We start from the raw sequence: 14917 nt of genomic DNA, 5'->3' as shown, positions 1-14917 counted from the left end.
GACGGATTAAGAAATAATAATGATAATGACGGTAAAAATAGGTCATAATGGTCGACAGACTCACGTAGACGGGTCTGCTTCTCGTACTTTAGTGCCGCTGGGGTTGGCTCGGGCCCGTTACAATACCAATGGATGGTGTTGAGGTTGACGAGCTTGGCCCACGTCCGCTCCTCGGGCTTTGTCTTTGAAAAAATTCTTTCAAGGAAACTAAATTCCTCAAGTGTAATCTGGGGATGCCGTTGAATTGTATCAAAGAGGACGGACGTTAGAAACATTATAAAAATTATTAAGCTGTACGGAGTCATTTACAACGGGCCATACCGAATGGGTTTAAAATGCCCCAAACTGTGTCGACAGGCATGAAGTCCGTCTCCCCTGGATGACACATCCAATTATCTCCTTCTATGAAAAAGTAGCAGCTCTTCCAGTCTCTATTTGAGTCTGGGGTTTCAAAAATAACTTTCAGGATGGGGCTTCTAGGGACGAAGCTATACATGCCCCCGACTTGTCTATCTCGTCTGGACGGTAGCAATGGAGGAACTCTTTTATCGTAAGCCTTCTCCCACCATCCAACATGGCTCCGTACAGAACCTCCATCGCGATGAAAACTCTCCAGGCATTAGGAGACACCTGGCTGATGGATATACCTAGGTAGTTTAAGAGTTCGCGGTGTAACGAACTTAACAGAAATCTCAGGTCAGCCTTAAGCACTTGTTCGTACACACCTACTCTGTCAACTCCTTCGTAATAATATTTTTCTGACATGTAGGGTAGACGGAGTGGGATGTGGTCTGGGATTTGGTAATAGGCCCTAAGGTGTTAAAATGGCCTTCCTTGGTAGTAGATGTGAAGGCGTGTACCGTCTACTCTGGGAGCATGATGAACTCCCTAAGTCCATCAGCTCCCACGACGGACCTAACTATTGGCTCTTCGTCGTCAGCTGAACCCTCTTGTATTTCGATCATCTCCAAGCCCTCATTTGTTGAGGACGAGGAGGATGATGACGGACTACTCTCCTCGCTCGGGACGTCGTGGTCTTTGGGACCTGACGGGTATACCTCTTCGTAATCCGCCCTGTCACGGACGACCGACTGATTACTCGACGCACTAGACATGGCCTACAGGTAATGACAAAACCTAAGACTTTGACAGGTTTGGAAAGAACGACGGGCATATAAAGTGTAAAAAGAGATAAATAAGAGCTAAAATTAAATAGGACAGGTAGGAAACAACTCACCAGAAGATCAAAGTAAGCAAGATGTGGCAGGCGACGGGTATGTGAGTGAACGGACTGTTCTCTGACTGGTGTGACGGACTCGCTCTGACAATTTCTTCCAGCAACAAGTGGAAAAATGAGGGGCGGAGGGGTCGATATTTATAAAGGATGTGCACAGAAGACGAAGTGATACCTCGTTCCAAAACAATGGCCATTGACAGGATGGCACTTGGCACAGCTCATTAATGTGTTAACTCCTGATCCAGCAGTGTATGGATGAAAGTTCACAGACCTAGGTGTCATGGAAACGTGATCAAGATTTTAAATCCGTCACCCCATGGGTCCGTTCTCTTATGCATGACGGACCCATCGGGTGAGGGGGCAACTGAAAGGGAGAAAATACACGCTAGGATGCCTATTGTGATTGTACGGGCCGGCTACAGTCCGCGGACGTAAGGATAGACGAGCCCGTCATTTGCACGGGGCCTTAAGTGGACGGATCTCATGTGGACGGACCTGATACAGACGAAGCAAAGAAAGATGGGCTGGTTGGCCATGGGCCTGTTGGACCCCTTAGTGAGAATATTTTGGCCCATTCTCGTAAGGCCCTAAACAGAGTCCTTGCGCTACTTGGACCCTAGAAATCTCATATATTTGGTAAAGATCTTCCCTATAAGGAGAAGATCTGTCCACCACGTTTCGGACTCTAAAAAGGAGGACTCCTACAAGGAAAAGACTTGGATGCCAAGTCTAAGAGGAAAAACTTTCGACTACTATAAAAGCCCCAATACTCTTATCAATAGAGGTACGCATTGTTTTACCCTCTCTAGCACTCTAGAGTTGTGAGAATACTTTCTGACTTGACCTTAGGAGGGTATTTGGCTGGCACTATACCGGTGCCCTTTGATAGGTTTTCTCCTTTGTCTTGTGTAGGTTAATATACGAGTGTGAAGGCATTGTATGACTCACTGGTGAATTTCTCAACCTCATCAGGGTGTGCCAGAAATGACCAATCCTGTGGGGACTTAAACACTTTTTTGAGCTTAAAGATGATGTTCGGAGGAGAAAACTCACAAGGAATTTATCTGGTCAATAATGAAAATGAATGCAAGGAAACGTGCCTTAATAACTGCGAATGCAAGTCTTATTCATATGATGAAAAAAGATCATGCCAGATTTGGATGCAGGATTTACTTAATCTTCAAGAGGAGTATCCAGCCTTATGGTCATAACCATTCTATTCGAGTAGCAATTTCCAATATAGGTAATCTACTATTTGGTCGGTTTTACTTTTTATATGAACCAATTGCAAACCCGCACGTTGCGCGTGATAATATTTTTAAGATAATCTTATTAAGATTATTTTTTGCAGTTTGGACTAATTCAATAAATAGTAATGTATTTCATAATTATATTTTCATTTATTACAGCTAGGAACAATCACAAATGTAATATATATAATTTTTGTCGTACTAAAATGAAAACAATACAATTTTTCTCAAGAATTCAAAAGGTAGCAAAAATATTAATTTTTTAATAAAAATTATTTATAACATTTTGTATTTCATAAAAAAAAAAAATATTTATGAAGTGCAAATCGTCAATCTTTGTAAGTTCGTCCAAATGGAGCTGGATCCTCGTCAGAGTCTCTGCAAATGTAGAATGATGGCTCCCTTAAGGTGGTCACCGGTGTGGTTCCTGCCACCACGTCTTCGATGCCAAAGTCAGTATATGGAAGTCTTTAGAGAATAATAATAGAATAATGGATATCAGAGTGTTTATGAATACTTTTAGGTGAGTTTTTCGTACCTTGTGTTGGTGCTGTGAAGGGTTTATATATGTTTCCACTCCTCCTAGCTGTTGTGGCTATTATTGTGGTTTTAATGCCTATCTTGGTAATGCTTTATGCTCAGTAATGTAGGCTTTGATGGGTCTCCAACGGTCTATACAGTTGGTCTCGTAACCGTCCAAGGCATTATTGATTGCATTGAATGGCTTCCCTATCTTCATCAGTGACGTGAATATATTGACGGAGATATTTGATTAGCTCGTCTGAGAAAAAGGGCTCGTTGGTCCTATCATATATAAAATTTGATTTTGATTTTGATTTTTAGTTTTAAATAAACATTTTCAAATCCAATTGTATCTATTGTACAATCAAAAACACCAAAAAAATGTATCAAAAAAAAAAAAATCAACAAAAACTACAATTCAAAAATAGATAGGGAAAAATAAAAATCACATCAAAGTCAAACTTCTTTTTTCAAATATGTATAACATTTTAAAAGTGATGTGATCAAGTCAAATATCCAATGCATAATCAAATTCAAAATTTTTAATAAGATTTTGAAGTGATGCAATAGAAATATGTCATTATTCCCAAGAAAAAAAATGTTGGTTATAACTTTATATATAATGATTGTAACCAAGAGTACAAAGGAGAAATTTAGAGAAACTTTTTTAAAAAAAAATAAGAAGTATTGTGTTAATATTATCATAATCTAATCTAACATCTAATCCAACATATGAAAAATGAATAGACAAATAAGTAAGTTTAAACACAAAATTGAATTTGTTTTCCTAAAAATCTCAAAGAATACACAAATGAGACAAGGAATATGAGTAATACAAAATATTCGTAAATGCTTAAAACAATTACTCAAGCATCTAAAAATATCATATAATAAAGATATAACAATTTGCTACTAATTTGTTAAACAAAATATTTACAAATAGTGAAAGGAAGCTGCACAAATACTATCTTCTTCAACTGCGTTAATTGTTCTTCATCGTATTGTCTAGACTATCCTGCTGTTTTTCAAATTAACTAAAACCTGACAACAACACAAAATATGGACATATTATAATATGATTTTCCCTAAATCTAGTCAACAACATTAAAACTATTTTTGTGTTGCAAATAAAATGATAATAATAATAATAATAATAATAAAAACTTGTATCAAGTAACACATATAAATTAGTTAATAATAAGACAATGGGAGTACAAACCTCCTATAAAATCCAATAAAAAATGAAAAAAAAAAAAAATGAGAGAGGGCAATAAATAACCTTTTCGTGTGGGAAAAATATGCATAAAATGGGAGAGAGTAACAAATTTATAGTAAGAAGATGAGAATAAGAAGAGTCAAAATAAAGGAAAATTAAGGGACAAAATTATATGTAAAGTTAAAAACGTTTAAGAGGAATATGTATAGACAATATTTAGTTATAACATCAAAATTAAAGTAGGTGAATATGTAAAGTTAAAACCGCCTAAGATGAATTTATAAAGTCAATGTATTTATATATTTAATATTGTAAAAAAAATTAATGGTAAAAAACAAATATGAAAACCGATAATGATGTGGCAATGACGTGTGTTAGGTTCCAAGACTTCTGAAACTAAATGTATTAGAATTTCATTATGTATTATGTTGGCAAACCATGATCAAAACATAGAGTCTAGGTTTTGCCTTACTCAAAGTGTGTTTATGTGTAAAGTTGGAATCAAGTGATTGTAGAATTTACTGGACTAAATTTGCAAGACTTGATCAATCGAAAATTAGACTTGATCGATCGAATCTTGTGCAGATTAATGTTTCTGTAGAATTTCCAACTCAGCCCAAGCCCATTTGACGTGTAAGGCTTTATGTTTTACTCTAAGTATAAAAGAAAAAAAAATCTTAACTACATTTTAGAAGTCTTTGGTGTGCTATGTGTTGAATCTCTTGTAAGATCTAGAGGTATTTACCTTCATACACACTTAGGTTTATCAAGATCAAGATTATGTCAAGAACTTGGTGATCGTTTCAATTGTTGCATAAATAATTTAAAGAATATCTGAAACCTTTGAGTAGAGTCTTAAAGTCACAAGTGGGAGTACTTGTGGTTGCAGTGGATCAAAAAAAGAAGTAGTCCGTGGACTCAAAACTGTCACGTGGTCGTGGTAGTAAGTTTTTTACTTGAGGTAGTAATTAATAGATGTTAGTGGTCTAAGTCTTATGGTACAAACTTCAATTCTTTCATAGTGGATCTATTTTACCATGAGGATAGACAGGTTAAATTCTCCTCAAGTTTTTTACCAGTTTGTTTTTCCTAGGTTATCATATCATATATTCTTTATATTTCCACATTATTTACATGATATGATTTGAATGTGTTAACCTAAATTTGAATAATTTATCTAAGTAATCATTAATTTGGCTAAATAACTAGGTTAAACAACTTATGTTTTAAGGGGTCTAAAAACGTACAATACGTGGAGGATGAGATGGCTTAATAGGAGCGTAGCAACTGCTACGCTTCAGCTTTTAGATATATATAGATTTGTTTGAATTTACTTAGTTTCTGTTTTAACAATCACTACAATGTTATTTACTAACGTATAATTAAGTATTGTAATTTTAGTGTGTGTGTGTGTCTCTCTCCCTCTCTCTCTCTCTATATATATATATCAAGTGACTTATTAATTTTTAGTAAAATTTTAGTAAATTTTATTAATATATAAATTTTTTTTCTCACCTGTTAGGTTGTGTAGGTTGTGTTCTTGGCAACCCTAAAAAAACAAAAGGAAAAGGGAAAAAAAACCATGGAAAACCCTTAACAAACATTTTTAATGGGTCTAAACTTTAAACAATGAACAAAAAATAATTATAAACAAAAATAGGTGCATGATCTGTAGTTTATCGTTGTGTATTTATAAAGTAAAAGAATTAAAAAACCCAGATTAAAAAAATAAAAAGAGACATACACAAAGATCAATCGTTGTAAAATACAACCTTTGGTACTGTGTTTAATTGGAATTTCATATGCTTATCCTGTGCCTCCCATTAAGTTTGCTGGGCAATAAAATCATTTATTTGGGGGTTATTCTTCGGCTTGAGTTATTTAATTCATCAACCAAGGCATGAAAGTTTTTGAAGCACAATCACCGAATGATTAATTAGAATATAACTTGGTGATTAGAAGTTAACGAAGCAAATCTAATACAAAACATTAAACCCGAATTCGTCAACAAAACTAAAGGGCCATATATGTAAACACCATAAGCTTTCAGTATTCTATACTATGCTCTAATGAAATCGTATAGGAATATATTGATGCATCTATATGGAAGGCTTTGTCATGATTGCATTAGAAGTTCAAGTGAATGTTCCAAAACATGTTTGATAAAGTAGTCCCTATGACAGTTTTGCTTGCTACGCATGTATCGGATGTGAATATCATAGAGCACCAACTGTCTTTTTTCTTTTTCTTTTTCTTTTGATCAAACACTAAGGTGTTGTTTGGATTTTGCCAAACTCATATCCCATATCTCACAAAAACTGAGTTTTGTTAACTCATAACCCAAAAATCAGTGGGCCCTACATGTATATGTTTGTTTGGCTTATTTTTTCAGATGTAACTCAGTTAACAAAACCCAAAATTTTGGGATATGAGTTAACAAAGTAGGAAACTCTCCCGCCTTGTTTTCATTTTTTTGAGTTTTGAGATTTGTTAACTCAATGGCAATATGTGTAATTTTAGAGTTGCCATTGGGTCCCACAGCAGTGTTGCATCAAATCACACAGCAGACCAACGGCACTTTGTGAGTTTACTTTCCCAACTGCCTTTAGCATTCACTACTACACTTCATTTACTTTTCATCACTTCCATTTTCCTTCTCCCAAGCCCACAGCATAGCAACAACTGAAGACTGAAGCGCACCGATCAACACCTTCGCACAGCTCCGTGAACCTGCTTTTTTTTTTTTCGGTGAGAATATTCAGCCCCTCTGTTGGGTTTTATTTTAATATTTTTGTTTTCCATGTTCCTCCATTTTTTCTGTTGTGCTTACTGAGACCTTGAGGAATGGCTAGGAATTTATTTATGCCTCTTACTGAGACCTTGGGGAGAGAGTGCTTTTGTTGTGGAAAGGTTGTGAAGAGAGGAAAGAGAGAGCCAACGCGGGACGGGCTTGTGACCGTTCTGTGCACCTGTGTTGGGAAGTGATTTTTGTGGGATCAGTGAATGACATAAAGGTGAGTAATGGAATTGAAAAATTCACTGAAATGTTTCACCCAAACAGCCCACAAACTGAGTTATAGAAATTTGAGTATTTTTGAGTGAAGAGTGATGAGTTATCAGTTATGAGTAATGAGTGATAAAAATTGAGTGATGAGTGATGAGTGAACAAAAAAAATAAACCAAACAGGGCCTAACTGTCTTTTAAAGGGAAGTGAAAAGGCGCAAGTTTAGGGTTTTTGTGTTTTAGATTTACCAACTGAAGTTTGCAACGTGTTCTTGTTTTTTTAATTATTATTTTTAAAGAAGTATTTTTTTTTTTAACTACTTTTGGTGAACATGCATGTTGGTTAATCTAAAATTACAGATTTGGCTTCTCTGCTGATTTCTCAAATGAAAAGGCACCCTTTTTTTGGGAGTTTTTAAATGTTAACGTGGCAATAAATTATGTAGCTACGTGGCACAAGAAGAATTGATCAACAAAAAGTCAAACGTTTTAACTTTTAGTTATTATTATATAAATATAGATATAGATATAGATTATGTATGCCGTACTTACTCAAAAAAGAAAAAAGATAAAAACAAAAAAAACAAAAACATATGCATATATATGAACACTACAATTAAGCTTGAGGGTTGGGTCAATCCCTGTTGACCTATATATTTTTCACGTGCCAATAAAAAATAAACTTGATAATATTGTTATTGGCGTCATTTCAATATAAATAAGCAAAAAATAATAACGAATATTCAAAAATAAAAGTTAAAATAATACATTAATTCTTAAGTTTACATAGTATCAGGTTCACTATACTAAATCCTGCCTGCCTCCACATCACGAAGAAAAAAAAAAATATATATATATATATATAAATGTATGTGAGAATAATAAAAAANACTTCATTTACTTTTCATCACTTCCATTTTCCTTCTCCCAAGCCCACAGCATAGCAACAACTGAAGACTGAAGCGCACCGATCAACACCTTCGCACAGCTCCGTGAACCTGCTTTTTTTTTTTTCGGTGAGAATATTCAGCCCCTCTGTTGGGTTTTATTTTAATATTTTTGTTTTCCATGTTCCTCCATTTTTTCTGTTGTGCTTACTGAGACCTTGAGGAATGGCTAGGAATTTATTTATGCCTCTTACTGAGACCTTGGGGAGAGAGTGCTTTTGTTGTGGAAAGGTTGTGAAGAGAGGAAAGAGAGAGCCAACGCGGGACGGGCTTGTGACCGTTCTGTGCACCTGTGTTGGGAAGTGATTTTTGTGGGATCAGTGAATGACATAAAGGTGAGTAATGGAATTGAAAAATTCACTGAAATGTTTCACCCAAACAGCCCACAAACTGAGTTATAGAAATTTGAGTATTTTTGAGTGAAGAGTGATGAGTTATCAGTTATGAGTAATGAGTGATAAAAATTGAGTGATGAGTGATGAGTGAACAAAAAAAATAAACCAAACAGGGCCTAACTGTCTTTTAAAGGGAAGTGAAAAGGCGCAAGTTTAGGGTTTTTGTGTTTTAGATTTACCAACTGAAGTTTGCAACGTGTTCTTGTTTTTTTAATTATTATTTTTAAAGAAGTATTTTTTTTTTTAACTACTTTTGGTGAACATGCATGTTGGTTAATCTAAAATTACAGATTTGGCTTCTCTGCTGATTTCTCAAATGAAAAGGCACCCTTTTTTTGGGAGTTTTTAAATGTTAACGTGGCAATAAATTATGTAGCTACGTGGCACAAGAAGAATTGATCAACAAAAAGTCAAACGTTTTAACTTTTAGTTATTATTATATAAATATAGATATAGATATAGATTATGTATGCCGTACTTACTCAAAAAAGAAAAAAGATAAAAACAAAAAAAACAAAAACATATGCATATATATGAACACTACAATTAAGCACATGGTTGCCTTATGTCCCATTTACATCAGACACCTATGATTATATATATATATATATATATATATATATATATTTTTAATGGTTAGAAATACATACATAAAGCATTTAGGGGGCATTTGGTTCGCTATAATGTGCATTTAATGTGATGCATATTACAATAATATGACATTAAAGTTTTTGGTTTATTTAATTTTTTATAACATTACCATAATTTAAAATTTCAAATTATATCACATCATCTTAATTTTATCATATTCTTAAATAATATAATGTTGTATTTTTGTATTGAGATTACATTAATATAATATTATAATAACATAATATTACGGCATAATATAATATCAAATATAATATTATGGAGAACCAAACGTTCTCTCAGTGGTTGGGGGAGATACCAACTCGCCCAACGTGGTGGTGGTTATGATTGTAACTACCTTACATGTTATAATATTGTTATTTAGTATGTTTAATCAATGAAATGTGATTCACCACTTAAAAGGCTGATTAAGCATTAATTATGCAAATAGCGTATGAACCTTTATTTAGCCTTTATTTTTTTTTATCACTGTGGAAATGATTTTAAAGCATAATTGGTAAAAGGCATCCAAATGAAACTTTTAATTAACTAATATTTTTTTGAATTTTATACATTATAATTTTTTCAATTGAAATGATTTCCCTACCTTTTAAGATGCAAAACTACTAGATAATTGATTTTTTGTTACCTAAAAAAAACTCATATCTAGAATTAGTTAGTGAGAGTGATAAGTTTTGAAAAGCGTGAAAGATTAATAAGTTCGACACTCATTTAGAACAATGGAACTCTTATTAAAAAAAAATTGAGATGGAACTCTTATTAAAAAAAATTGAGATTAAAAAAATTGAGGAGTTAAATAGAGAATGCACAAAAGTGATAATTTTTTAAAAAAAAACACATCTATAATTTTTTTAATTGTTCTCTTCTATTGATTAATATTTGGTGCTTAATTAAGGCCTTTACATAAGCAAAGGTAATCGTATTAGTTAATATTTTGGGGCTTTCTTTCAGTTGAGACCTATGCCATTAACGAAGTGGCTTGGTTGATTTAATTGTTTAACCCCATCTTATTGACATTTACCTTGAAAATTGGTTGACCAGAAAGTACTTTAGTTAAAAGAAAGAAAATGGGGGCATTTTTGTACCAAGAAAACCTGTGGACTTTAGCAGCAAAATGTTTTGCAATTAGTAGACTATAAGCAGCCATAGTATTTTGCTTCAAATAAGAAAAGAACATATTCAGCAAAAAAAAGAAAAAAGAAAAAAAAGAAAAGAACATGCTAACCATTTGGTTTCCACACAAATCATGATTCATGGCAAGCAAAAGAGAAAAATCCATCATTAGATCGTCTAGAAATCTCTTGCTATCCTCCATCTTCTTCTTGCATATATTCTTGCTTTGTTCCTCTCATGTATATTGCTCCGCTAGAGATATTTTGAAGCATGGCGAGTGGATCGACTCTAACAAAGGATCAACTCTTGTATCTCCTGGAGGAATGTTTGAACTTGTATTCTTCACCCGCCCTTTGGAAAGATCTAGCCCCAAAATGTTCGTAGGGATACAGTATCACAAAAGGGCTAAACAAGCAATTGTATGGGTTGCAAACCGAAACAACCCAATTCCTGAGGGTTCCTTTGGAGTTTTCGGAATTGCAGATGATGGCAACCTCAAGGTTTGGGATACTTCTGGAAAAATATATTGGCATACAGAACTTGAGAATTCCTCGTCCACAAATCAGATTGTTAAGCTCATGGATTCTGGCAACCTGGTCTTAAGCGATGATGATGATCAGTCGTCAAAAAGTTTGTGGGAGAGCTTCAAATATCCAACTGATACATTTCTTCCAGGCATGAAGATGGATGAAAATATTACATTGGTTTCATGGACAGGCTCTGGTGACCCAACAAGTGGACAGTTCGAGTTTAAGCAAGATCAATCAGGAGTGGACATCTACACTATCACAAAAAAACCGGTTGATTACTGGAAAAGTCGGACCCCAGGTAAGTTCTTGAGCTCAGATAAAATGCCTATAGCCAACTTATTATCGAACTTTAGCACGAAAGCCAATTATACGTATTTCAAAAACGAAACAAAACCAGTACTGTCTCAGAATTATGATTACGCAAGGCTGGTGATGGATTACAGCGGGCAGTTACAGTATCTGATCTGGGATAAAAAGAGGGATGATTGGTCTTTGGCATGGGAGGTGCCTGAAGACAAATGTAGCATTTACAATGCCTGTGGGAAATTAGGCAGCTGCAATATCGACAATTGGTGGATGTGCAAATGTTTGCCGGGGTCCAAGCCTACTTATCCAGAGAGGTGGTATTCTAGAAATTTTACTGATGGGTGCACCAGAAATCCGACATTTTGTGACAAGAGTGGGACGACATTCTTGAGCTTAAATATCATAAAAGTGAGTAATCCAAGCACAGATTTCTCGGTAAAAGATGAAGAAGAATGCAGAAAAGAGTGTGTTGCGCAATGCCAATGCCAGGCCTATTCATACCAGGCAAATGAAAACAGCACGCTAAGAGGTGACACTAGTACTAACACTAACCGGTGCTGGATTTGGAATAATGATCTAAGTGATATTCAAGAAGAGTATACAACCGATCGAAACATCTCCAACCGCGATCGAAACATCTCCATTCGCGTTGCAAAATCCGACATAGGTATTTATTTACACCTTTTACATATATATATATATATATTAATTTTTTTTATAAAATTCTCAAATACCATAATTTTTGAACCACAACTTTAGTCATTACTATTTATCGCTTTTTATATAAATCAATCATTTTCTCAACCATCACCATATACTGATTGCACCCCTATAGATGCTGAATTGGCTAACGTAGTAAAGTAGTTTTGGGAATTAGCAAAGCATTATTGAGATGGAAAAGTAATTGAGATGGAAAAGTAAGTCACGTGGTAAAGTAGTTTTGGAAATTATCCAAGCATTATTGAGATGGAAAAGTAAGTGAGAAACCATCTTTCCGGACATTGATTTCATTATCACGAAGAAAAAAAAAAATATATATATATATATATAAATGTATGTGAGAATAATAAAAAAATAAAAAATAAATAAAATAGAAAGAAGTGAACATATTAATGTTCACTAAACTAATTCCTTCAAGTTGGAACTTATTAAAAAAATAATGTGTTAAGTGTATGTTAGAATAAGATAACTTAAAAAAGAAATGAAATAAAGAAAATAGAAAGAACTTGATTACTAAGAGTTAGAAAGCCAAAATGAAATGCAATAAAATAAAAATAAAAAATAAAAAACAAATTCCCCTTTAAAAAAATGGTCTACCTGGTCAGGTTTATATGTTGACCACTTATCACGGTCTAAAAAGTAAACTGTTTGGTTCCAAATATGTTCCTAGTCTTGGGCTCCAACTACCAATAAGAAGATGAAATATGTCTTATTTTGTGTAATGTATATGACTCACTTGGTTAGTTGAGTTAGGTAAATCATATGCACATGACAAAAATAAATGTTATCTTCTAATCTGTGGTTGGAATCAAACTCTATTCATCTAAAAATCCCTACCCATACACATACCCATTTTTTTCTTTAGGGTTTGCACGGGCTAAGGGTTCTAGATAGAATTTTCCCATGTCTAGGGAGGGTCAAGTTAGAAATGGCCATGAGTGTAGTTTGGCCCTGCCAGCTACTAAAACTGCTGAGCTGATCTAGTCATGATCAAGATCAAGCCCTCTCTAAATTATATGGCGCAGTCTTAATAGTTAACACCTCATGCTAAGAGTATACAGAGATGTTAGTACAGAGCCACAATCTCTGTACTTACTGAGAAAACAATAATATATAATTTGTTTTCTAAATTTTGTGGAAAATAATTTGTTTTTCCAAAAAATTAAATAATTTGTAAATTTATTTTTCATTTCTCTATCTCAAAAAATATATCATCATTTTATTATTTGGATCTTTTTTGATTGGTTTTATTCACTCTTTTAGGTAGTCCAATTTTTTGTAAATTTTATGGTGCGTTGTTATTTATTTATATATATATATTTTTTTTGTGCAACTAAACTGTTTAAGTATCAAATATATTATTCAAATTTCTCATTCTTTGAAAAAAGATTACCATGATAATCAAGATTGATCACAAAAATATACTTAATATTACTCAAATAGTTGATAGCCACATTCAAACATATAATCAAGATTTTATTTTGATATAGATTCAAATTCCCACTTCTAAAATAACTAAGCAATAAGCATTATGTCAAACAAAAATTAAACAAAATTTATATAAGAGAGAGAGAAGACTTGTGATACAAAACTCAAAAAACATAGCACTAAATTGTCTTAATCCAAAATAGTCTTACAAAAAAAAAAAAATAAATAAATACAATGATTCATCAACCTAAAGTAGAGTCACAAGAATTAATAAATGTGTGTGTGTGTGTGAGAGAGAGAGAGAGAGAGAGAGAGAGAGAGAGAGAGAATAATAACCATTTCGGGAGAGAAATAGAAATAAGATGAGAAGAAAAATAGTCAAAATTAAAGTCATAGTCATGACTCAAACATCAAATTATTATCCAAGTCATGCTATATAATAGAATAACATTATATTCTTATATACTATCTTTATAGGCAAGAGGATAACATTTAACAATTAAAAAAAAATGGATAATGACTTAAAAACACAAAACCAAATTGCATCAACTCAAAGTAGAGTTCTAAAGAACACATAAATTCATCAACATAAAGTAAACAAGAGAAAGAGAGAGAGAGTAATAACCTTTTTCTGTGGAAAAATATGTATAGAATGAGAAAGATAATAACAAATTTATAGTGATAGGATAGAGATAATAAGAGCCAAAATAAAAAGAAAAGGAAGGGATAAAGCCTAGAGGAAGTGTAAAAGTAGGGTACAAAATTAATAAATAGTAGAAGAATAAAAAATAAGAGAAAAATAGTTGAAAACAAGTGGATAATGTGGCCGCTGATATGTTGGATAAATTAATAAAAGCTTTACCTTGGGCAAGCTACTATGTTTAATTACTGTTCCAGAATTTCTGCCTTTGCAGGATCAACTGTAAGGAACTGTGAGCCTTGTGGCACAAACGTGATCCCCTATCCTCTGAGCACAAGACCAAATTGTGGTGACCCCATGTACTTCAGCTTTTACTGCAACTATTCCACAGGCCAGCTTAGCTTCAAGGCACTCACTCACACCTATCGAGTGAATGTTATCTTTCCAAGTGAACAGAAATTTGTTATCCAAGTCAANAATCAAACTCTATTCATCTAAAAATCCCTACCCATACACATACCCATTTTTTTCTTTAGGGTTTGCACGGGCTAAGGGTTCTAGATAGAATTTTCCCATGTCTAGGGAGGGTCAAGTTAGAAATGGCCATGAGTGTAGTTTGGCCCTGCCAGCTACTAAAACTGCTGAGCTGATCTAGTCATGATCAAGATCAAGCCCTCTCTAAATTATATGGCGCAGTCTTAATAGTTAACACCTCATGCTAAGAGTATACAGAGATGTTAGTACAGAGCCACAATCTCTGTACTTACTGAGAAAACAATAATATATAATTTGTTTTCTAAATTTTGTGGAAAATAATTTGTTTTTCCAAAAAATTAAATAATTTGTAAATTTATTTTTCATTTCTCTATCTCAAAAAATATATCATCATTTTATTATTTGGATCTTTTTTGATTGGTTTTATTCACTCTTTTAGGTAGTCCAATTTTTTGTAAATTTT

The 14917-nt window shown here is 33.6% G+C and overlaps 1 protein-coding gene across 1 annotated transcript; it reads left to right on the top strand.

Annotated features, from left to right (window-relative positions):
- Positions 1-10377: 10377 nt before the first annotated feature.
- On the top strand, positions 10378-14457 carry LOC136061272 (G-type lectin S-receptor-like serine/threonine-protein kinase At4g03230). Its single transcript, XM_065767590.1, has 2 exons — positions 10378-11838; positions 14234-14457. The coding sequence occupies exons 1-2, from the start codon at positions 10476-10478 to the stop codon at positions 14455-14457; spliced, it is 1587 nt and encodes a 528-aa protein (XP_065623662.1). The 5' UTR covers positions 10378-10475.
- The last annotated feature ends 460 nt before the right edge of the window (positions 14458-14917 follow it).

The sequence above is a fragment of the Quercus suber genome, unplaced genomic scaffold (assembly GCF_002906115.3).
Source record: "Quercus suber isolate HL8 unplaced genomic scaffold, Cork oak 2.0 scaffold_826, whole genome shotgun sequence".
In the NCBI taxonomy this organism is placed as follows: domain Eukaryota; kingdom Viridiplantae; phylum Streptophyta; class Magnoliopsida; order Fagales; family Fagaceae; genus Quercus; species Quercus suber.
The sequence above is the reverse complement of the archived record's forward strand: the minus strand, read 5'-3'. Positions and strand labels throughout refer to the sequence as shown.